The 27,234-nt window shown below is 36.2% G+C and overlaps 1 protein-coding gene across 1 annotated transcript in view; it reads right to left on the reverse strand.

The window, feature by feature from the left end:
* The window catches only part of UVRAG (UV radiation resistance associated), a 361,815-nt gene that overhangs the window by 166,671 nt on the left and 167,910 nt on the right, over positions 1-27,234 (reverse strand). Inside the window, 1 exon segment of the mRNA XM_060104362.1 lies at positions 11,168-11,273. Within this exon segment, the coding sequence (XP_059960345.1) occupies positions 11,168-11,273 (106 nt within the window).

Genomic DNA, 27,234 nt, shown 5'->3' on the forward strand with positions numbered 1-27,234 from the left:
ACCTATCAGAATAGTTTAAATCCAAAACAATGGCAATACTAAATGTGGGTAAGGATGTGGAGCAACAGGAACTTTCATTCATTGTTGATGGCAATGCAAAATGGTATAGCCATTTTAGAGGATGGTCTGGCAGTTTCTCACAAAACTAAACATAGGTTTACTATATGATCCAGCAATTGTGCTCCTAGATATTTACCCAGATGAGCTGAAAACTTGTGTTCACACAAAAACCTACACATAAATGCCTATAGCAGCTGTATTCATAATTGCCAAAACGTGGAAGCAACCAAAATGTACCTCAATAGGTCAAAAGATAAACTGTGGCATATCCAATAACAATGGAGCATTATTCAGCAATAAAAAGAAACAAGCTATGAAAAGCTATTAAAAAGACATAAGGGAACCTTAAATGCATATAGCTAAGTAAAAGAAACCAATCTGAAAAAGCTACATGCTGTATGACTCCAACTATGTTACATTCTGAAAAAGGCAAAACTGTGGAGACAGTAAAAAGATCAGTGGTTGCCAGGTGCTCTGAGGGAGGGAAAAAAGTATAAATAGGCGAAGCATGGAGGATTTTTAGGCCAGTGAAACGATTCTGTATGACACTGTAATGGTGGATACATGACACTGTGCCTTTGTCAAAACTCATAGAACTATACAACACAAAGAGTGAACCCGAAGGTAAACTACAGACTTTAGTTAATAATATTGTATTAATATTGATTCAACAATAGTAACAAATGTGTCACTCTAACATAAGATGTTAATAACAAAAGAAATGGGGGAGGGACTTTCTGTACTTTCTGCACAATTTTTCTGTAAACCTAAAACTACTCTAAAACACAAAGTTCATTTTTTAAAAAGTGATAGAACTGTACCTCAAAAAAGTCAATTTTACTGAATGTTCATTTAATAAAACAAATCCCAGACACATTCTACCAAATATACAATTAAGTTTACCAAATAAGTTTGTTAACTTATCTTTCCATAAAAATATTTCCTACTTCAACCTATAAAGCCATGGTTTAAACTTTACTCTGACTCCCTTTTAATCCAAATACCTTGCCACAATTTGCCTCCAGATAAAATCTGAAATCCTACCCCCACAATGAACATACATGTGCCTGCACGTGTTTGCATTCACACACAATTACTGCACTATGAAGGTATGTACCCTTCTCTCCTAGTCTTTATCAATAGTGTCAATAATATGCTTTCCATCATTTTCCATGACAAAAATCTTAACCAAACAGTCTCCTTCCTAAGACATATACTAAGTAAAATTTTAATGGGGAGAAAAAAAACATTCATTAAGTAAACTGAATAGGTTATTAAGCCCTGGGATGAGCTGGTGGAAAACTTTAAAAGAAAAAACTCAGCACCTCTATTTGATTCACAGACAATGAGGAAGCATGGGTACTCAGTGAGATGAGTAATGGTATGGCCTTGTTGAGGCAATGGGCATGGAAAATGACTTTTGGCAGTTGTGTGGAAAGTACTTTACAGCTATCGTTTCTCACCCAAAATGCTTTCTTCCTCATCTCTGAAATACTGATTCTGAACAGATGGTATGATCATCTGTTAAAGACATTCAAGCAGTAAAGCTTATTTCCAATCATCACTATTATATTTGACTGGAAAACTCTACGAAATATAAAACATTCCTAAGCAATTTTTTTCTGAACGAATCAAATATTTATGAAGGGCCTACTACGTGCTTCTAGATAAATGAGAAACAGTTTCTGTTTTCTAAGGGCTTGGGTCCAGTGGAGACAAAAGCCATTTTGTCCTGCCAACTCCCTGTAAAAACGAAGACCAAAAGTCAGTGAGGCTGCTTATCATGAAAGAAAGAGGAATCAGGAAACAATCTGGGTTTCTTTGGTAATCCAGTAGTGTGATTAGTGTTTTTACATCACTAAGGGAAAAAATATACAAATTCTTAGGAAGCAATCTTTTCCCACAAAGAGACGTGTTCAATTTCCTTAACTCGAATTTCTCCAAAAAATATGTAAACTAGATTCTACCTATGTAGAGAAAAAAAATAGAAAAGAAAAACAACTCTTCAAAGAACACAGGGATATGCATAGGTAGGGCGGTTAATCTGCTCTATTCCAGGGTACATGCTCAAATTGGGTTATGTTTACTAGAATCAAAGAACTAAGGGTACAAGTTAGTCTAAATACTAAACTAATACAGGAAGGTGTGTGTATAGTGTGTTTGTATTATGGTCCATGTGCAAAAACTGGCCCATTTACAGAAATAAATCGTCATTCAAAACCAGGATTGCTGGCTCTAATTTCTGATGAGTAAACAAACCCTGACCAAGTGGAATCTGGTTCCGCTTCCTTTCAAATGAATCTAAGTACTCAAAGATCTTAATATTCCATAAGTATAATATCTTCTAATGGTTTCTGCATTCTACTTACCTGTTTACTCCTAGTATAGTTAATGTCATATGTACATCTCCAAAGGATCACTTTTGATTGGATTTTAGTGTTTTTATACAACACTGTCTGTGATCTGAAAATCACAGATACGTTCATCTCTTTGCAAGCATACTCCTTTTTATGCATCTTTACAAAGACAGCGATGGACAATGTTAAAGATTCTTTTCAGTATGACACACCAATCTGTAAATGACATGTTAAACAATTTTCTTCTTGTAGATTACGCTGGAGCCAAAAAGGCTTTTTAGGCAAAAGCTATCAAAGCATGGTTCAGGAAACCATGAGGATTCCTAACACCATTTCAGTCTGTGAGATCAAAAATATTTTCATAATAATACTAAGCTGCTATCTACCTTTTTCACTATCATTTTCTCATAACTGTATTGTGGAGTTTTCCAGTCTCTAAGATCTGTGATATCACAACAGATTGATTGCAGAAGTAAATGTGAGGATTCATCTGTCTTTTATTAACCTAAGCATTATCAATAGATATACCCTAAATTCTTTGAGATCTTTACAATATTTAGAGTATAAAGGGGTCTTGAGTGGTTTAGGGCATTATTCATCTATACTAGTTTTCCCACCAAAAAATGGAAATAGTTAACAATCTGAAAAAAGTTTTAGAACTATGGCAGTTGTCTTATAAGTTAACAAATTTGCTTTAAAACGTCATTTATAGATTGTTTCTATTGTACCTATACCTGCTCAGCCACTAAGAAAGGGCAAACTTTTCCTTAGAAAATATTTAATCCAATCCATTAATTTCATAGACTCAGTGGCAATATCAGGCCTAGAACCCAGGTCCAGCTAGGGAGATAAAGCAAAAATATATGTAATAATAAAACATACAGGAGTTTTGTGTTTGATATAGAGATTAAGTACCTATCAAATTGGTCCTTCCATAAATAACAGCTATAGACTCCAGATAAAATACAAAAAGCTACTACATGAGGGTTCTAAAAATTAATCAATGGCAGGCAGATTTTGGGGTAAACTCAGAACCTGGTTCAAACAACCAACACGAGGAGTGAAATTCCCCTTTTCTGTGACTTTGCCCTGAGGGTGTCTATGGTTAAACACCAACAGAAAGACAACTATCTTTCTGGCAGGAGGAACCAGGGAAAAGAGATTAGGCAATCAAGGCCACCAGAATGGAGGAAGCCAGAGAATGGGGCACCGCGAATTCTGTTTAAAGTCAATCTGAGTTTCTGAATCCTAAATCATATCTGCATGAGGCAAACAGAGAGCAGCTGTGCCTAAGGATGAGAGTAATGACCTGAAATCGGAGGCAATGTCCATTGCAGGCATGACAGTTTGAGCCTAACCAAGTTAACTACCCGCTAGAATTAGAACATCAATATTCTTTGGAACAAAGCAACAAAATCCAGAAATTCCACAAAATTACACTCACAATGTCCAGGGTACTCTGCAATATTACCCAATATACGAAGAACCAGGAAAATGTGATTCACTCTCTAGGGAAAAGACAATCAACATATGCCAACTCTGAGACGACCCAGATGTTAAAATTATCAAAGAAAGTCACTATTACAAATATGCTAAGTGAAAAAAAGTTAAATATTCTCATAATGAATAAAAAGACATGAAATCTCGGCAGACTATTTGCAAATGTTAAAAATCCAGGAGGCTTCTGCTTCTAGTCAAGGTGGAGTAGGCAAAAGGAACACTGCCCAACTAATTTTACCAGGCTACCACAATCCTAATACCAATCTAACACAGTAATTTAAAACACTGCTTCCCAATATCCCTAATAAATATAGGCACAAAAACTCTTAAATATTACCAGATCATATCTAGCAAGGTATTATAAAGATTGTACTCTATATTGTAGCCATTAGTTTATTCCATAAATACAATGTTAGTTAAACACTTGAAATTAAATCAATGTAGTTTACCGCAGTAACAGAATCAAGAAAATGCCATGATCATTTATTTCAATAAATGCAGAAAAAGCATTTGACAAAATTCAACATCCATTCATGATAAAATTCAGAAACTAGGAATAAGAGGGAACTTCCTAAAGCCAATAAAAGGCATTGCTAACATTATATTTAATGGAGAAAGGATGAATGATTTCCCCTTATGATCAGGAACAAGTAAAGTATTTCCATGTTTATCACTTTCATTCAACATTGTACTGTATGCCCTAGCTACTGAAATAAGGCAGAAAAATTAAAGCACATAAAGCATTCCAAGTTTGCAGGTACGATTGTTTATAAAGAAAATCCCAAGAAATCTACAAAATAACTACTAGAATTTAAAAGTTAATATAAAAAGATTGCAAGATGCAAGATTGCTAAATTAAAATGAATTGTATTCTTATATACTTGCAGGAAACAAATGAGAAACAAAATTTCAAAAACAATCACATTTGCAATAATGCCCAAAACAAACAAAAAAACCTCCCATAAAATACTTAGGAATAACACTAATAAAAGATGCCCAGAATCTCTACAGTGAAAGCTATAAGATATTATTGAGAGAATTAGGAAAAAATCAAAATAAAAGAGACATATGCTGGGACTTCCCTGGTCGTGCAGTGGTTAAGAATCTGCCTGCCAATGCAGGGGTCACGGGTTCGAGCCCTGGTCCGGGAGGATCCCACATGTCGCGGAGCAGCTAAGTCCGTGAGCCACAACTACTGAGCCCACACTCCAGAGCCCGCAAGCCACAACTACTGAGCCCGCGCGCCTAGAGTCCATGCTCCCCAATGGGAGAAGCCACCGCAATGAGAAGCCCACGCACCACAATGAAGAGTGGCCCCCACTCTCCGCAGCTAGAGAAGGCCCATGTGCAGCAACAAAGGCCCAACGCGGCCAAAAATAAATAAATAAAAATAAATAAATTTATTAGAAAAAAGAGAGAGATATGCCATGTTCATGGATTGGAGAACTTGATATGGTTAAGATTGCAATTCTCCACAAATTGATCTATAAATCCTAATCAAAAGTCCAGCAGGCTTTTTTTTTTTGGTATAAACTGATAAATTCATTCTCAAATTCACTTGTAAATACAAAGAACCTAGAAACCCACAGGAATTTTTAAAAAGAACAAAGCTGGAGAACTTACCCCATCTGGTTTTAAGACAACAAAGCTATAATAATAAGGGAGTTTGTTACCTCACTTATAAAAAAACTTGAGATGGATCATAGATCTAAATGTAAAGCCCAAAACTATAAAATTTCTAAAACAAAAAACAGAAGAAAATTTATGTGACTTTGGGTTAGGCATAAATTTCTTAGAAAGAACACAAAAAGCCCTAACCATAAAATAAATTTAAAAAATACACTGGATTTCATCAAACTTTGAAACTTTTGCTCTTTAGAAAGCATCACTAAGAACACAAAAAGGCAAGACACAGACTGGAAGAAAATACTGCCAACACACATATCAGAAAAAGGACTTGTATCCAGAAATGTGCACACACACACACACGTGCATGCCCACACAGTCTTTAACCACAGCATAAGAAGACAAAAGTCCCATTTTAAAATGAGGGAAGGGACTTCCCTGGTGGTGCAGTGGTTAAGAATCCGCCTGCCAATGCAGGGGACACAGGTTCGAGCCCTGGTCCGGGAAGATCCCACATGCCGTGGAGCAGCTAAGGCCGTGTGCCACAACTACTGAGCCTGCACTCTAGAGCCCTCAAGTCACAACTACTGAGCCCACACGCTGCAACTACTGAGCCCGTGCACCTAGAGCCGGTGCTCCGAAACAAGAGAAGCCACCGCAATGAGAAACCCAAGCACCACAACGAAGAGTAGCCCCCGCTCGCCGCAACCAGAGCAAGCCCGTGCGCAGCAATGAAGAGCCAATGCAGCAAGAAATAGATAAATAAATGTATGTTAAGTTTAATACATAGTGAGACAGATACCTGTATATACCAGCTCTGTCCACTGAGAGGGCTTAGAAGCACTTACAACTCAGAAGCAACAAGCACACCCAGTGCCCAGATCTTGTTTCTAAATTCCATTATTCAATGAAAGGAACAGGATTCCTAGGAGAAATGGCTGATTCTAGGGCTGAGACAGGGAAAATACCTGATGAGTCCAGATCACATAGTGCCAGAAATTAAGAACTTGCTTTAAAAAAACAAACGAACAAAAAAGAGATGAGGGCATGTCAAAAGGACACAGAAGCCATCCTGAGAGAGCTCTCAGTTGAAGCAAGGAAATAAAGAACATCGTATCAGATTGTAACCTAAAGTATAAAATATACAAATCCATACTGATAATTAAACAACTGAATAAATAAATGCGTGGAGGGAAGAAGGGACAAATCTTCCTCACAAAGTACCCAAATAATGTGTGTAGATAGTCTCCCCCCCAGGAGGTGGAGCTTCAGTCCCCTCCTCTGGAGTGGAGGCTGGGCTTAGAATCTGGCTTTCAAAAAATTGAGCAGGGAAAGGGAACTCTAGAGTGCATAAACCTGGGAGACATCACCTTAACTAGTGATCAAGGTCACTATCAACAGTGATTAGTCACGGTGATTTAAAAATAGGAAAGAATGAAAAACTGTCAAAGATCAGAGAAGCCTAGGAAGTCATGATGACTAAAACCAGTGTGGTGTCCTAGACTGGATACTGGAAGAAAAAAAGACATTAGAATCCAGTCTAATCACAACAAAACATCAGACAAACCCCAATCAAGGGATATTATATAAAACAGCTGACCTAGTAATCCTGAAAACTGTCAAAGTCATCAAAAAAAATCAAAGTCTGAGGAATTTTCACAACCAAGAAAAGTCTAAGGAAGCTACTAAAAGCAGTATGGTTTCCTGGATGGATCCTGGAACAGAAAAGGGACATTAGATAAAAATTAAGGAAATCTGAATAAAGCATGGACTTTAGTTAATGATGACTTATCAATACAGGTTCAATAATTATGACAAATGTACCATACTAAGGTAAGATGTTAATAATGGGAGAAACTGGGTGTGGGGTTTACAGGGTAACTCTCTGTACTATCTTTGTAATAATTCTATAAATCTAAAACTGTTGTAAAATAAAAATGACATAGTGGAAACACTGGTGAAACCTGAATAAAATCCACAGTTAGTAGTAATGTATCAATGTTAATTTCTTGGTTTGATGATATATCAAGTTGTATGTACCATGTCAAATGTAACATGGTTATACAAGAAGTTAACATTAAGAGAAACTGGACAAAAGGTGTATGGAACCTTTCTGAACTATCTTTACAAGTTTTCTGTAAATCTAAATAGAGTTTTTCTTTTCCTAATGGGCAAAAATATTTTAAATTACACCTCTTAAAAGATAACCAATAGGGCTTCCCTGGTGGCGCAGTGGTTGGGAGTCCGCCTGCCGATGCAGGGGACACGGGTTCGTGCCCCAGAGCAGCTGGGCCCGTGAGCCATGGCCGCTGGGCCTGCGCGTCCGGAGCCTGTGCTCCGTGACGGGAGAGGCCACAGCAGTGAGCAGCCCGCGTACCGCAAAAAAAAAAAAAAAAAAAAAAGATAACCAATAAAGATATGAAAAATTATCATAATAGAAATACAATTATAAACCAAACTAAGAAAGCACTATATACCCAATAGTTAAAATTAAAAAGACTGACCTCTTAAATGAAATGCACAAATCCCTGAAAGACACAAGCAACCAAAGCCTACTCAAGAAGTAGCTAACTTCAGTAACACCTCAACTATTAAAGAATTGAATTCCTAACTCAAAGCCCACAAAGAAGACTCCATAAAGGCCCAGATGGCTTCACCAGTAAATTCTACCAACCTTTAAGAAATTATTCCAATTCTACACTTACTCTTCCAGAAAATAGAGGAAACACTTCCCAATTCACTAGTTGTGACCAACATTACCCCAACAAAACCAAACGAGATGACAAGAAAACAAAACTTCAGATCAATACTCCACCTTAATATAGATGCAAAAATCCTTTACAAAATTTTAGCACATTGAATCTAGAAATATACATAAAAAGAATAATTCATCATGAACAAGAGGGGCTTTCCCTAGCAATCCTAAGTTGGATGAACATTCAAAAATCAATCAATGTACTTCACTATCATAATACAAGAGAAAAACATAAAATTATCTCAACAGATACAAGGAAAGGCAATTTGACAAAATCCAAAACATTTAAGCAAAAATTCAAAATGACAACAGCAGAAATTTCCTAAAAAACATAATTAAATGCCAAAAAATTACATTGGACATTGACGGGAAAGAGTCAAAGTTTCAGAAGTCATCAAGTATGAACCCAATTTCTTCTAAACAGTTAATTACATTTGATCTTAGAAGGTAATCTGATTTCTTTACACATCAAATATGACTTCTGATTGTATTTATACTTAGACTAAAATTAATTCTTATATATTGAAAATGCTTGGGTTGAAGTATAATGACGTGGGGCCAATTTGGAAAGGGAATGAAAAAATATATATATAATAGTAAGGGCTTCTAATTTCCTAAAGGTAAACCTTACAGTAGATAACAAACAAGTACCTGGTATTACCCTCTGAAAGGAGACAAGGAAACCAAAATTTCTGTCTCTATTTGTCAGTGATCATGGGAAAGTTGCTTACTTTCTTTAGGTCTCATTTTCCTGTTCTTTTAAAAAGAGATTACACTAGATTCATCCTTAAATTCATCAAATTTTATTGAGCTCCTACTGTGTGTCAAACACTTTTCTAGACACTGGGAAATACAGCCGTGAGGAAAAAAAAATAGACAAAAATCCCTCTCCTCACAGAGTTTAGAGAGACAGACAAATAAAATGCATATGTGAAGTGTATAGCATGTTAAAGGGTAATAAATACTATGGAGAAAAACAAAGCAGGGAAGGGGACAGAAGGTACTGAGGGGAGTGTGGTTTTAAGTGAGGTTATAAGGGAACTACATTTCTAGGTTCACTTTCAGTTCAAAAATCCAGTGATTTTCTTATATGTTGACTAGGCCGCATAAAAACACACAGTGAACCTCTGAACCTGACCTCTTTAAACTCATACATTCTATCACCTTGCTCTGCGTGTCACCACTTATATTTTAGAAAAATAGGATTAAACATACATTTTTCCATACTGAGACAAAACATATGCTGTCACTTAATGAAATAAGTAATTTCCCAGTCTTGCCTTGAGAGAGGAAAATAAGAAAAAACCTAGCACTTTCTCCCCAAAGGCTCTAAAAATGTGGTATTTTTGTACACTATAGAAAGGATTAAAATTAGCTATTTTTCTCCTCATCCAATATATCTGTGGCCTGGAGTTTGGTCCTTTACTGGACCTAAGTTACAAAGGGAGGTGGTTTTATAGCTTCTCCAAAGTGGAAGATTTTCCATAGGTGTGAAAAGTCGTATGAATAAAAAGTGTCACTACCATAGTTATTGCAGCTACCATATTTTGTATGCCTGCTATGTGCCAGGTACAGCACTAGCCATTTTACATATTAGACTGAACTATATGACACTGTCATTTATAGGTCAAAGTCAGCAGTTTTTTGGGTTTTTTTGTTTGTTTGTTTGTTTTTTGTGGTATGCAGGCCTCTCACTGCTGTGGCCTCTCCTGTTGCGGAGCACAGGCTCCAGACGCGCAGGCTCAGTGGCCATGGCTCACGGGCCCAGCCGCTCTGCGGCATGTGGGATCTTCCCGGACCGGGGCATGAACCCATGTCTCCTGCATCGGCAGGTGGACTCTCAACCACTGCGCCACCAGGGTAGCTCAGTCAGCAGTTTTATATAGATTAAATACTTTATCATCCATTAATTTCAAATTCCATGAGAGAGAAGTCTGTATAGGTTAATTGCAAGGTTGCTTTCTATAGTTCATCCACTGAATTATTATCTCAGACAAATCTTATAGATAATGGAACTTTTGTTTAGGGACATAAAGACCTTTTGCCAAGTTGATAGTGCTGTGAACGACAGCTGGAAGATACTGACTATCTATGGAGTTTGTGCAAACAAATACTTAAAATTTTTCACTTCAGACTTAATTTGAGGATTTGAGTTTTAAGTATCATTATCTATAGCACAAATTTCATCAAAAGCTATCATTAGCACTGTGACTTCATTTTGAGAAAAGTTCCATTTATTAGTTATACCCACTCTTCTGCTTAAAAAGACGGAATCTTCATTCCAAAATTAATATATTTTTCCCCACTAGGAAGAGTATAAAGCAACCCCAAAATTATACTAATATCTTAAATCTGTCCATTTGGATTGGAATTTCTATTTCTTTGGAAATACCTCATTAAAAGAATCTTTCCCAAAAGAGAACACTGTCCATAAACTAACCTATTAAATTCAATCCAAATAATTTTAAATTCATCTTTTAAAAGCAGATTAGTATCTACAGTTTATTATTTTTTTTCTTCTGGCAGCTATTTTTCATTCACTATACAGTTTATGTCTAGAGTTCACATTTATAAGATATTAATAAAATAGCTTTTGATTATCTTCTAAGTAATTGTATGTAATCTAAAGTTTCAACTAGCATAAAAAGGCAGGCACTTTGTATGTTACACTATTAGCAGATGGGAAGTTTATTTATAACATTTAAATGCCAACAGAAGTCTCAGTGAAACATTAAGAGGAAAAATAAAAAGAAAGAAAAAACTACTTGAAGTTTTTTTGGGGAAAAAAGAGGGAAATAAATACAAGAAGAATACGGTGATCACATTTAGAAATCAAGGAATTTAAATAGGTTAATATATAAAAACCTACCAGCTCATTGCTTGTAGATGTGAGTCTTAGTTTTTCTTCAATTTCCTTTCCAATTTTCTGAACAGTTACCTGAGTCTGTTTAATTGCACACTGGGCTCTGTGAAGCCTAGAAACAAAAGTTGTAGAAAAATTTAAGTGCGTTAACTATAAACTCAACACAGAGCCACAGGCATAAATGGAACAAAATGAGGACAAAGTTTCCAGGATAAAGAGAATTAATATAATGAACTCAACTGATGATTTCACAATTCTCTAGCATATTTACAACAGAGAAATAACAAGAGTCACGATATGTTCTAAAAACACCCCTTCTATACCCATCTGTCTGTGATGTACTGAGAGCTAAAATGAAGAACTCGCAGGAATCTGAAAGAGACCTTAGAAAATAACCTGACTGAACCCTATCATTTTACAGATGGGAAACTGAGGCCCAGAGAAAGTAACTACATTACTAAAGTCACCAAAAAAACCCACTGCTATGAAGGCTATTACTTGTTGGGTATCCATAAAGAAAAAAAAATTAACAATAATCCCAAGTTAAGAAGACTGAATTAAAGCAGCAGCCCCTTTGAAACAAGGAGCATTGAAAAAATTAACTGTTTTTCTTTTTTGCTTTAATTATGGGTTTGTGTTTTTCTTTGTCTCTTTGTCTTCAAGTATAGCTTATATATTTTGTATACATGTACATACTAAAAATGGTCAAATTTTCTTTATTCACAGGTAACATGATTTTCATGTAGAAAGTCATCAGGAATCCACAAAACAACTACTAAAACTAATAATGTCACAGGATACAAGGTCAACAAACACTCAATTATATTTCTATATATGGGTCAATAATTTCACAGTCACAATCCCAATCCCAACAGGCTTTGTTTTTGTGTGTATGTGTGCTTCTTTTTGTAGAAATTAAGAAGCTGATACTATAAATTATATAGAAAAACAAAGAATCTAGAAGAGATAAACCAATCTTTAAATCTGCCAGATTTCAAGACTTCCTTTTTTATAAAGCTACGTAATCAAAACAATCTGGTACTGGCATAAGGATCAAAAAACAGATCAATGGAACAGAATAAAGAGAATAGAAACAGACCTACACATATATGGTCACCTGATTTTGGACAAAGGAACCTAGGCAAATTAATGGAAAAAGGAAAGTTTTTTAAACAAATGGTGCTGGAACAGTGGATAAACACAGTTGCTGTGAGGTAAGGAATGAATCTCATTCCTTACCTCACAGCACAAAAAAAAAATTAATTCAAGGAGATCATAGTAAACATAAAAGCTAGAGTCATGAAATCTGTAGAGGAAAACACAGAATCTCTTGCAACCTTGGGGTAGGCAAAGATTTCTTAGAGAAGACACAAAAAGCACTAACCTTAAACTTAAAAATGGATAAATTAGGCACTGCCGAAATAAAAAATGTCTTTTCATCTAAAGATGTTGTTAAGGAAATATAAAAGCAGTCCATGGACTGGGAGAAAATATTTGTAAAACATTAATTCGACAAAGTACTGTGCCTGGAGTATATAAAGAACTTTTACAAACCAGTAACAAAGAGACAACCCAATTAAAAATGGGCAAAAGAGTGAAACACTTCACAAAAGAAGATATAAGAAAGGTCAATAAGCATAGGAAAAGGTGCTCAAAATCTTAGTCATCATGGTAATGAAAATTAAAATCATAATGAGATAGCATTTCACACTTGTTAGAATAACTAAAATTAAAATGACAACACCTGATGCTAGCAAGGATGTGCAGCAACTGACACTTGCATGCATCGGTGATAAAAGTATAAAACAGTATCATCACTTTGGAAAACTGTTTCTTGTAAAGTTATACATACATCTAACCTATGATCCAGTATTTCTACTCCTTACCATTTACTCAATAAATATAAAAACACGTCCACAAGAAGATATGTATAAGAACGTTCACAGAAAACAATCCAAACGTCCATCAAACAGGAGAATTAATAAGCAAATTGTGGTATACTCATACAGTGAAATTCTACTCGGCAATAAAAAGGAACACAACACTGATATACACAACAATATGAATGAATCTCAAAAAAACATTATGCTGAGTGGAAAAAGCCAGGAACGAAAAAGTACATACTATATGATTCCATTTAAACAAAGTTCAAGAACAGGTAAAAGCAATCTATGGTGACAGAAATCAAGAGTGGCTAGCTGCCTGGGTGAGGCAGGACTGACTGGTAGAGAGCAAGGCGAACTAAGGAACTACCTGAGATGATGGAAGTGTTTCATGTCTTGATTGGGGTGAGGCGCACAGGAGGGTACACAGAATTTAAACTTGAAATCTAAGTATTTCACGGTATATAAATTTTACTTCCGATTTTTAAAACTGGTCAACTGTCCTAAACTGAAAGTTATCCTACATATGAGGACGTTAATTTTATCAGGGAGTTGACGGCATCAACACTTCTGCCAACATTATTATTACGACACCTTGCACTAAAAATATTCATGACATATTCTGCACTTTCAGAAGTTGCCTGATAGTTACTGAGGATTTCTTAGGTCATCTAAAAAGGAGCAAATCTTATGAGATTACTCATGAGATCAGTTCTTCTGCAACTTCCTCAGGACTCCAAAGGAATCCAATAGAGGAGATTATCCTCCATCCTATTGCCTCCTGCTCTGGGTGTGAATTCGTACACACTGTCTTGATGGCAATACTCGCCTACAAAGGTGATGCTAAAGAAATTCAAAAGCAAGGAGAGGCCCTTTGTGATGTGGTCCCCACCTCGTTTCTGATATGCTTACTTTGCACGCGCAACTCCAGCAATGCTGAACTACTAACAACTCTCCCCAAACACATCATGCCATTTCTTCCTTCTGTACCTTTGAGTGAGCTGTTCTATCTGCCTACAAGCTTCACTCTCTCTTAACAGATAAGTATACTCCCAAACCCACTAACAGGCAGCTCAAGCATACCTTCTTTTTCAAAGGCCTTCCCAACTGTTCCAGACAGGTAGAGGCACTTCTTCCTATGGAGATCCACAGTATCATGTATACAACACCACTAACAAAGATTATAGAACCACATTTTACAGCAACTGCCTATTTCCTTGTCTATTTCTTTACTAGATTTCTGGGAAAAAATTTAAAAAAAACACTCTTTTTTTTTTTTTTTTTTTTTTTTTCATTTACATTCCCAGTACTTAGCAGAGAATGTGGCACAAAGGCACTCAAAATATACTGCTGACTGAAGGTCAACTAATGCCTGCATATAAAAGTACAGTCCCGGGCCTCCCTGGTGGCGCAAGTGGTTGAGAGTCTGCCTGCCGATGCAGGGGATACGGGTTCGTGCCCCGGTCTGGGAGGATCCCATATGCCGCGGAGCGGCTGGGCCCGTGAGCCATGGCCGCTGAGCCTGCGCGTCCGGAGCCTGTGCTCCGCAACGGGGGAGGCCACAACAGTGAGAGGCCCGCATACCGCAAAAAAAAAAAAAAAAAAAAAAAAAAAAAAAGCACAGTCCCAAGATTTTGATTATTTTTACTGATATCAGTGAAAGACTAAAAGACTAACGTACTAGTTTTCTATATCTATAACTTCAAAATATATTCAAAACAAAAATCACATAAATTAAAGACCGTTCACTCTGGCAAGAAACAAGCAATTTCTACTAAAAATGTTATGAGAATTCTAATTTGATAGGCATTATCAACCCAAAGTAGAAATCAACAAAATAGCCTGTTACTTTGAAAGGAGGGAAAATGCTGCCTAAAACTCACTAGAGTACTATGCAAACAACCTTGTCAAATGGTAAAGACTCTAAAAATAAAAATGATTCATGACCATAATTAATGTATGACTTCAACTATTTGGCTCTCACTGCCCCAGACGCTTTCTGATCTTACCTTAGGGGCTTAAAACACACAGACAGAGTCACATTTCCTCCAATCTTCAGTGTTATCCAAATAGACTTTCAGAGCCCCTGCTACATCAAGACAGAGCTAATAACGTCCCCCTTTCAAGCTCAATAGGAGAATAAAAGTTTGAAGTGTTTAGGCTTTTAAACATAACATGGGACATCCTAATTCCCCTGGGGGTGAACAGGTGAAGGACTGACAAGAAAAGAAACAACTGCCTTACCTCCAAACCAGCTAGCCAGTTTCAGAGGAATGTTTCTTGATTTTGCAAACTATGAAATGGTACTCTGAAGAAATATAAATCATCCAGTCATCTGGGTGATTAGTCAATACCAACACTAACACCCTCAAGCTGAAATAAAACTCATCATCACTGGTGTGGGGAGGACAGGGATCAACTAGCTATCTGATAGGTATTCTGGTTATAGCAAATTCATGCATATTATATCAATATGTTTTGAGATAACAGTAGAATTGAAAGTGGGTTAAAAATAATGCTTTGCAGCTAGATATTGCTGTGAATGTAAAGATGCACTGAACAAAAAGTATTATGTCAAATGAATACTGAGACCATACCTATCAGATATTAACAATAATCTCAGTAAAGGAGAAGTGAGGAAACAATTTTTGCCTACTTAGTATTGTTCATATCACATCTGAATGCTGCATTCAAATTTAAGATGATGAATGACAAATTAGAGCACCTAGAAAGTCAGTGAAGTATAGCTCCCTATGGCTTGCAGCGAGAGATTAAAAGGGAAAAGAATATATAGGAAAAAACAGGATTCTATTGAGAGAAATAGATACTTTATCATTAATGATTTTGTATTCCATATGAAGGAGCTTAGATTTTTATTCTGAAGGTATTAGGAAACCATTAAAAAGTTTTAAGCCAAGAAAGATTTAATGACATTTGCACTTTCTTCCTGTAATTAGGTGACTGGGATACAGAGAAACAAGACTGTAAACAGGAAGGCTAGTACAAGGTTATTTTAACAGTCCTAGCAAAAGTTTAGGCATTGTCTTAAATTAAAATAGGAACAGAAAGGATGATGTAGATGTGAAAAGTTAGAGAGGAGATATAAAAAATGATGACTGAAAATTACCAACATCAAGAACACAGGAGAAGACATCACCACAGATCCTATGGACATTTAAAGGGAATTAAGGGAAATTATGAACAATATGCCAATAAATTTAACAACTTAGATGAAATAGTTAAGTTGCTTAAAAACCACAAGTTTCCAAACCAAACAAACGAAATAGAAAATCTGAATAGTTGTTATCAGTTAGAGAAGCTAAATTTATAATTAAAAACCTCTCACATAGAAAACTACATTCAGATTGCTTCACTGGTGAAATACTAGTCTTAACAAAAACCTTTCAAAGAAGAAGGAACACTTTTCAATTTGTTTTAAGAGGCCAGAATAACCTTGATACCAAAACATCACAAGAAAAGCAAATTACAGACAATACAAAAATCATTAATAAAATTAGCAAATCAAATCTAGCAATATATGAAAAAGATAACACATCTTGATGAAGTGGATTTACCTGAGGAGTACAAGGTTGATTTAACATTTGAAAATCAATTGTGACAGAATGAAAGAGAAAAAACATATCATTATCTCAAAAGATGCTCCAAAAAAGCATTTGATAAAATTCAATACCTGTTAATGATTTAAAACAAAAATCTCTCAACAACCTAAGGAAAAAGGAGAGGTTCCTCAATCTGATAAAGGGTTTATACTAAAACTCTGCAGGTAATACTTAAGATCAAGAATAAGAAAAGATGTCTACTTTCACTACTCTATTCAACACTGTACTCAAGATCCAAGCCATTGTAATAAGGCAATTTTAAAAAGTCACAAATACAGGAAAGGAAGAAGCAAAAATTTGTACTCACAGATGCTATATGATTGTGTACATAGAAAAAAAAATGTTTTAATCTATAATCAAACTAATAATAAACTTAGCAACATTGCAAGATTCCAGGTTAATTCACAAAAATCAATTGGTATTTTTATAGAGTATCATCAAATAACTAGATGTGAAAGATGTGAAAGACCTGTACACTGAAAACTAGAAAACACTGCTGAGAGAAATTTAAAAACAACCTAAACAAATGGAGTCATGTACTATTTCATGGATTGGAGGTTAAGAAGTCAAGTCTCCCCCTAAATTTATCTAGAGTCAATTAATCCCAATCAAAAGCCTAGCATTTTTTTTTAATTGACAAGCTGACTCAAAAATTGATATGGAAATATAAAAGTCTTAGAATAGCCAAGAAAATGTTAAAGAACAAAGCTGGGAGGCTTACACTACCAGATTTTATGACTTATCATAAAGCTCGTTTGTAAAGCAGTAGTAGTTGCATAAGGCTAAACAAATAGATTGATGAAACAGAAATCAGGATATAGACATAGACCTATTCAATCAATTTATATTTTGATCAGGGAAAGAAAAGCTTTGTCAACAAATGACACTAAAATAAACTGGATATCAATATGGGAAAAAAATGAACCTTAAACTCTACCTCACATCATACATAAAAATTAATTTGAAATGATCAAAGACTTAAATGTAAAAGCTAAAACTATTAAGCCTCTAAAATAACATGTAGGAAAGTATATTCATGACCTTGGGTTAGGCAAAGATTTCCTAAAGAAGACACAAAAAGTACTATCCATAAAATAAAAACCTGATATAGCATACTTTATCAAAATTTAAAACTCTCATCAAAAGACATTATTGAAAAAATGAAAAATCTAGTCAGAGAGTGAGACTATATATATATATATATATATATATATATATATATATATATATATATATATATATATATCTGACAAAGGACTTGTATTTCTAACATGTACAAAGAATTCCTACAACTTAACAATAAAAACCAAACAACCCAATAAATAAAAAGGGCAAAATATTTAACAAACACTTCACAAAAGAAGATACAAGAATGGCCGATAAGCACATAAAATGCTGCTCAATATCACTAGTCATCAAAGAATTAAAAATTAAAATCAAAATGATACACCAGTACAAACCTACTATAATGGCTAGAATTTACAAAACAATACCAAGTGATGTCAAGGAGTGGAGCAACTGGAACTTTCAAACACTGTGGGGGGGATTCTAAAATTGTATAACTACTCTGGAAACTGGTAATTTCTAATAAATTAAATATACACCTATCATATGAGCAGGAAGCTCCACTCTTAGGTATAAGAGAAATGAAAGCATGTGACCACAAGAGACTTTTTTTTCTTCCAGTTTTATTGAAATATAATTGGCATACAGCACTGTTTGGTGAACATCCATCATCTCATATAGATACAAAATAAAAGAACAAGAAAAAAATTTTCTTCCTTGCGATGAGAACTCTCAGGATTTACTCTCTTAACAACTTCCATATATAATAATACAGCAGTGTTCATTATATTAATCATGTTGTACATCACATCCCTAGTATTTATTTATCTTTCTAACTGAAAGTTTGTACCTTTTGACCACCTTCAACCAAATCCCCCTCCTCTAACCCCTCACAAAAGTCTTTTGGAAAGATATTCTTAGCAACTTTATTTATAACAGTCAAAAAGTGTAAACAGGGCTTCCCTGGTGGCGCCGTGGTTGAGAGTCCGCCTGCCAATGCAGGGGACACAGGTTCATGCCCCGGTCCGGGAAGATCCCACATACCACGGAGTGGCTAGGCCCGTGAGCTGTGGCTGCTGAGCCTGAGCGTCCGGAGCCTGTGCTCCGCAACGGGAGAGGCCACAACAGTGAGAGGCCCGCGTACCGCAAAAAAAAAAAAAAAAAAAAAAGTGTAAACAATTCCTGGAGATGGTGTGGAGAAAAGGTAACCCTCCTACACTGTTGGTGGGAATGTAAATTGGTGCAGCCACTATGGAGAACGGTATGGAGGTTCCTTAAAAACCTAAAAATAGAGTTGCCATATGCTCCACCAATCCCACTCCTGGGCATATACCCAGAGAAAATTCAAATTTGAAAAGATACATGCACCCCAGTATTCTTAGAAGCACTACTTACAATAGCCAAGACACAGAAGCAACTTAGGACAGATGAATAGATTAAGAAGATGTGTTTGGGACTTCCCTGGTGGCGCAGTGGTTGAGAATCCGCCTGCCAATGCAGGGGACACAGATTCAATCCCTGGCCTGGGAAGATCCCACATGCCACGGAGCAACTAAGCCCGTGTGCCAGAACTACTGAGCCTGCGCTCTAGGGCCCGCGAGCCACGACTACTGAAGCCCACGCGCCTAAAGCCTGGGCTCTGCAACAAAAGAAACCACTGCAGTGAGAAGCCAACATACTGCAACAAAGAGTAGCCCCTACTCACCGCAACTAGAGAAAGCCTGTGTGCAGCAACAAAGACCCAATGCAAACCAAAATAAATAAATAAATAAATTGATTAATTAATTAATTTAATTAAGAAGATGTGGTATGTAAATACAATGGAAAATTTCTCAGCCATAAAAAAGAATGAATAATGCTATGGACCTAGAGATTATCATACTAAGTGAAGTAAATCAGACAGAGAAAGACAAATATCATATGATACCACTTATATGTGGAATCTAAAAAAAAAGATACAAATGAACTTATTTACAAAAACAGAAACAGATTTGAAGACATAGAAAACACACTTATGGTTACTAAAGGGGAGGGGATAAATTTGGAATTGGGCATTAACAGATACACACTCTATATACAAAAAAAACAACAAGGACCTACTCTATAGCACAGGGTAAACAATTCAAATGTCCATCAACAAGATAATGCATAAGCAAATTGTGGTATATTCATAGAAAAACCACTCACAGCAATAAAAAGGAACAAACTACTGATCTATACTACAATATGGATAAATTTCAAAAGTATGCTGAACAAAAGAGTATACCGTATGGTTCCATTTATAAGAAGTTCAAGAACAGGAAAAGCTAATAAATGAGGAGGCAATAAGAAAAGTGTTTGACTCAGCCAGGGGTGGGGACAAGGGTGTAAGAATGACTGGCAAAGCGGTATGAAGGAACTTTCTGGAGAGCGAAAAATATTCTATATCTTCATGGAATGATGACAATGTGGGTGTGTATATCTGTCAAAGCTCATCAGATTACACATTTAAATTCTCTTAATTTTATGTTGTATAAATTGTACTGCAAAAGAAGAAGAAAAAAATGATCACTGGTGTATGGCTTGGGGAACCAGGAAAATGGTGATGTCATTTATTGAAAGGGTGAACAGGGATGAGCAGTTTGAGAAGAAAGTTCTGCTTTCAGTTTGAGGCGCCTGTGCAACATCCGAGAGGAGGTGTTGAGCATGGGTTGAATACAAGGATCTGGAGCTTAGGAGACAGATCTTGGCCGGAGATAAAAATATGGCAATCATTAGCACACAGATGGTTATTAATGCTATGAAAGTAATGACATCATTCTGGAAGACTGTGAGAATGAGAGAGAACAGAGCCTAGAACAGAATTCCGAGGAAAATCAATTTTTAACGGATTAGAAATAAAGAAATAAAAGCTGCAAAAAATTCTGACCCAAAATTCCAGAGAAGTAGAAGGACAGCTGGGAGAGGTGGTGTTACAGCAGTCAAAGGAACAGAATGTCTCAAGGAAGCAATAATCACTGTCATAAAATCAAGTAACCTGAGGCCTAAACAGTATCTACAGATTTAGCAACAAGGACTTGATTAAAACTGTTTCAAATCTTTTCACCTCTCTCTTTAACTACTGCCACCATCATCTTCTATCTAACCAGTAGCCTCCTAACTGGTTTCTAAGCGTCAACTCTTGCTCTTCTCAATTCCAATCTCTACTCAGTACCACAGGTAACCCTGTTCATCATTTGGTCAGTACTAATTGTAGCTTATCTGCCCAGTCTCCAGAATGCCTGCCTTATAGAGCTGTGTCCATAGTCTGATATCACCTACATCACTATGCCTGTTGCAACATGTCAACAATCTTTCTAGACTGGGAAACAGAATATAAAAACTAAAGACTGTCCTACCAGCAACACAGTCCAGTACTCCAGGTTTCTCTTCTCACAGGCTAAGAGAGATAGTAAACAAGTTCTCTTTACATTGCAAAGTCTCTAATACATGTCTGCGATTAAATTCCCTTAGAGACAACTATAGAAATATCACAATCTACAAACTTATAATTTAAAAGACTAGTGTTGTATAATACAGCTAGGCCTAACCACTTTACCTTTCTTCATCTCTGATTGATAGACATGAAATGTTTTACTCTAGGCTCTAAATAATAGCTAGTGTTAATAGCTAGTGTTTGATTATCTATACAATGCCTTTCATTAGGTAATACATCTAAAGGTAGTTAACAGGACTTCCCTGGTGGCGCAGTGGTTAAGAATCCGCCTGCCAATGCAGGGAACATGAGTTTGAGCCCTGGTCCGGGAAGATCCCACATGCCGTGGAGTAACTAAGCCCGTGTGCCACAACTACTGAGCCTGCGCTCTACAGCCCACAAGCCACAACTACTGAGCCCACGTGCCACAACTACTGAAGCCCGTGCACCTAGAGCCCGTGCTCCGCAACAAGAGAAGCCACTGCAACAAGAAGCCTGTGCACCGCAATGAAGAGTAGCCCACGCTCACTGCAGCTGGAGAAAGTCTGCGCACAGCAACGAAGACCCAACCCAGCCAAAAATAAATAAAAATATATATATTAAATTACTTTAAAAAAATAAATAAAATAAAGGTAGTTAACATATATGTACTTCTAGTCATGTTTATAATACCTTCCATCAATGATAAAAGGATTTTTCTGGTGACTGAAAAGGCTATGACCTATAATTTTTCCACACTAAATACAATTTTCAATATATTTTTTTAGAATTCTAGTCAAATAAATCTAGACACCACAATAGTCATGAATCACCACAGTGCTCCAAACTTCTGACCTAAAGAAACCACAAAATAATACATGAGTACTGTCTTAAACCACTAAATTTATGGTAATTTATTATCCATCAATAGAAAACTAATACTCTCTTCCAATCCAAATCTTGACTACCTTGCTTTCAAGGCCAGCTCAAATATCATCTCTTCATTATTTCATTTACAGAGCACATTATCACATTAGTCAAGATAATAGCTGCACTTTATAAACCTTTAGTCTAATCCTTTATCTGATAATAATCAACACACATTTTAATTTATTCATTCATCCTATCTTCACACTGAGCACTTCCCATGTTGCTAATACTGAGCCTGGTGTTGAGAGAAAAGTCATTGGAGACAGTCTATCTCTCCAGAAACAGACAATTTATTTACATATTCATGCAACAAACACTTAAGTGCCTAAATGTGAGCCCATGCCCTATGTTAGGTAATGGAAATACAGAGATCAAAGATCTACATCTTATATTCATAAATGCACAAACATTGTGGAGAAATGGGTGTGTAAAAAATTATAATAGTGTAATACTATGATAGAGGTACATATAGGGTAATAGCTGAGCATAAAGGAGGGACATCTATTTTAGGGGTAGTATCAAGTGGAAGTAAAGTCTTCTAGGAAGAAGTAAAAACTAAGCTGATATTAAAAGTAAGAGTAGAATTAACTAGGTAAAAAAGAAGGAAGATATTTCAGACAAAAGGAGAAGCAAATACAAAAACAGAGAAAAAAGATTGCGTAACATTTTCAAGAACTGCAAGCCTTTAGCAAGGCTGGAGCATCCTCTCATATGTGAGAGGATGGCAAGAGATGAGGGTATAAAGGTAGACAGAGGTCAGATTATGAAGACTTAGTATATCAGGCTAAGGAGTTTTATTCTCAAGGTAATGGGATAATTTAAAGTGGGAGACCTGACCGAATGTATGTTTTAAATTTAAGAATATTTGGGCTGCAGTGTGAAAAGACTAGGGTACTTCCCAGTATAAAACGACCCAGAAATTCCTTTTTGGAAGAGGAAGAAGTCAAGTAGAAGTCCAGAAATAGATAATATTTGATAAGACTACCCCTTATCTGAGTTGTGGTCCTCCTCAATAACCCTGGGAGGATGGCTCTATCTAGAGTTTACCTCATGCTCTGATCATCTGTTTACTGCCTCTCTCCAGCACTAGATTCCATACTCCTTGAAAACCTAGAGCTATATCTTATTAGTGTTTGTGCTCTTGAGCTTCCCCACAGTTCTGGTACAGACCTTCAGTACACAGCTTCCCTTTCATCCCTCAGGAGTAGGGAGGGGCCTATCTCACCCTTCCTCTTAGACCTTCAAAGCACAGTAGATGATAAACAACAGATGACTATTTTAAGATTTCTTCTGATTCTGTTTTCCTCAGATTCTATGAAATACTTGTTGACTGATAAATTTACTCATGTTTTCTTATAAGTGTATCAAGCATAGAAAAATTCCTGGAAAACTGCCTTGAGAAAGTTTTTTTAAAGTTTGCAAATCACATTAATATTAGAGTACAAATTTCTGATTGTCAAAATCCCTCTTACACAGTGATTTTTATAAAGGAACACAGCGATTCAGATGGGTCTGCTGGGAAGATCTATTACTTCTCATTCTAGATACTACATGTCTGTCAACAGGGCCTGATTTTTTTCTGAAAGTCACATTCCACTGATTATTAACACTGACTTGACTACTGACTAAAGGTTCTACGTCTTTTTTTCACTCAGGCTGTGTCCATATGTCAAGCCTTCCTCTTCTTATACAATTGGTTTGGGAACTTAATTTATCCCAGTTAAATTCCAACTTGAAATTAAAGATGGGCTGAATATATACTCTACCTTTCCAGTCCCCAGAGATCATCTTATATACTGATTCTGTTATACAAAGTAATCACCATCTCTAGAAGCTCCACACTATCATTTCATTAGCTTTCTAAGTTTTTAAGCTTTGCACAAGTTTCTATACCTTTGTTCTAATGCTTAGACTGTAATATCATAAAGGGTAGAACTATGTCTCCCTTGTTTGACATTATATCCCCAGCATATTGCACAGTTTCCAACATGCAGTACTCAATAAACATAGGGCGAGTAAATAACTGAATGCATGAACATGTTGAACAAGACTAGATAAAAAAAGAGCCCTATGCCATGCCATTAGAAATTTCCTTCTAGGTTGGTAAGTTATTAAGCAGTTATAAATCTTCCTATCTTTACTATCATCTAGCTTATCCTTCTTATCTTGCTCCCCAAGCTTTCAATCATAGCTTGCCAAAGACCTTACTAGAGTTATTATCTGGATCTACAAATCTACTTATCCTTTCAAAATGGACACATCAGTCTGAGATAACTTGTTCTTGGGAAAGGCTCATTAAGGGGAAGGGATTTAACTTCAATTTGAAGGAAGGGTGGGATTCTGACAACTGTATGCAACAGAATAGTCATTTAGGGTATTGGGAATAGCTTTTCAAAGTCATTAAGGGAGCAGAGTGCCTTGCACGTTCAAAATAGGAAGCAGGTAGTGTGCTGAAGCAAAGGGCACACGAGAGAATGTCATTGAGTCTGGGAAGGTTGATCAGAGCCAAACTGCTGTGGACTTGGAATGCCTGAGAAATCTTTTGTATCTTCATAGCACCTACAGCAACCTTGGACACATGGGAATCACTCAAATACTTGTTGACGGGTTTACTAAATATGACAGTTTTCCAAAAGACCAGAAGTCTACCCTAAAGCCTGCTTCTACATTCCTCTGTCTAGACCATGCACATAGTTGAGAAGAATACACAGTATCATGGTAATGGCATCAAATAAGACAGAACACTATCGCTACTTATGAAATTGAGGAGACAGTAGGTGATGTGAAAGCATGTGATAATGAGTGTGTCAGGTCTAACCAAGATGTGTCCTCAAAAACTAACAAACAGCACTGACGAAGCAAAAGTTATAAAACGATAATCAACTCTTTGAATTTCCAATTTACATTTCAAAAACTCACTTCAGGCAAGAAGAACCACAGCTGGCATAAGAGTAGGCTAAATCATTCCCAGATTTTTTCATAATACCATCCGTGTGCTAAAATGCAAGTTTAATTTAAAATATATTCATTGTACAATAAACATACTTGAGGAAGTACATAAAAAGTACTTCAGAATTAGAAACAAGAAAGAGTACAAACTAGGATATGGACAAGGTTTTAAAACTTAGAAGTAATACTATACATGACTTTATGCCAATAAACTAAAAAGAACAGAAAAAGTAAATGATTTTCTAGAAAACTATTAATTACCAAGTTTTCTCAACAAGAGATTAAAAACCTGAGTAGATTAATAACCACAAAGAAATCAGAAAGGTAACCAAAGGCTAATATCTTGTGGGGGTAGAGGGACTGCAGGCCCTGATCATTTTATAGGTGAGAGCTACCACCTAAATCTAAATTACATAAATTGTCTTAAATCATGAGAAAATATAGACAGCTTCTCAATTCATTTTAGGCTAGTGTAACCCTTATGAGTTTTGATTTGAACCTGAACAGCACACACAAAAATAAAACTACATGTCTGCCTCACTTATAAAAAATTGCAAAATACAAAACATTAGCAAATCTAAGCCAGTGCTGTATTAATAAATACATCATAAGCAAGTAAAATTTATCACAGGATTATACAGATGGTTTAACATCATTTAACATCAAGTCTGTGTAATTCACTGCACTAATAGAACAAAGGAGAAACACTAAACTTGTTCCTGAGAAAAATCCTTAGTTATACTAGGCATAGAAACTTTCTTGTTTGATAAAAGGAATCTATCAGAAAACTCCAACTTATATCATAATGAATGGTGAAATGTCAGAATATCAAGGATGTCCTCTGTGGCAAACTGAATTTTCCATATATGACAACAATAATATCTCCCATCCTAGATGGTCTTCTGCAGTGTGGACTTAATATTTCCCCACCAAGAAGCAGAATCTATTTCTCTACTCCTTGAATCTGGGCAGGCTCTGTGACTGCTTCAACAAATAGAATATGGCAGGAGTGACCCTGTGCTAGTTTTAGGGACAGCCCTTAACTTCTACTTCCTCTCTCTAAACACTCACTCTGGGGCAAACCAGACTCCATGTAAGAAATCCAACTACCCTGAGAATGCCATATGTGAGGAAGCTGGCCATGTAGAGAAGTATTTGGAGATAGAGATGGCTGGCCAGTCTCCACTGTTCTAGCCATCCCAGCTGAGGCACCAAACATGTCAGTGAAGAAGCATCCATATGCCCAACCCAGTTGAACCTTCAGATGACTCCAGCCACAGCTGCCATCTGATTACAACTTCTTGAAAGGCCCCAAGGGAAAACAACCAAGCTAAGCTTAAAGACATCCCACAGAACTGTAAGGATCTGAGGATAATTAATTGTTGTTTTCAACTACTAAGTTTGGGGATGACTCGCTATGTAATACTAGAATACTCACTGTGAAGGACTTAGCCAATATAATAAGGTACGTAAAACAAGACAAACACACTTAGAAAATAGGAGACAAAACTGTCACCATTAACAAATGGTATTATTATTTACATAATATACCCTAGAGAGTCTTTAAAAACTATTAGAATAAAAGACTTCAGTAAAGTAACTGGATGCAAAAATCAGCATGCATAATCTAGAATCCCTCTAATTTCAACAGTTTCTCCATTAACCTTGCATGACATACTGAACAGACTAATAATTTCAATTGGTGGAATCACTGTACCAGTGCAGTATAAAATATAATCGCATTACCACAAATGCACTGTTTGGCTTTGCTTTTGGCTCACGCCCATAGACTGTATCTTTAACCCTGGTCAACTAGCTTGTAAATTTGAATGCCTGATCACAAGAAAGATGGGGCAAGAAGAATGTATTTGAAGTAGCATATATTCATTCTGAAAATACTGCTTAAATCTCATCACTCTCAGGCCTCATTAAAAATAATCCACTGCCTCCATACAACGTATCCCACCAAAATAACACTTCTGAGTGTGAATTTCACTGTCCTGCACTCAGTACAATTTCAAGATGCCCCTTCTACTCCAGGAGTTTCTTCCTAGTATATTTACCTCCTCCTCCATCCTTATTGTATGCTCATATACCTCTCTATGGACCCTCAAAACTCTTCTAATCCAAGAGTTTTCTTTATCCTTCCCTGAAGGCTTCAGGAAAATCACATTGGCGTCTCCTTCTCTAAAT

The sequence above is a fragment of the Mesoplodon densirostris genome, chromosome 7, assembly GCF_025265405.1.
Source record: "Mesoplodon densirostris isolate mMesDen1 chromosome 7, mMesDen1 primary haplotype, whole genome shotgun sequence".
Taxonomy (NCBI): Eukaryota; Metazoa; Chordata; class Mammalia; order Artiodactyla; family Ziphiidae; genus Mesoplodon; species Mesoplodon densirostris.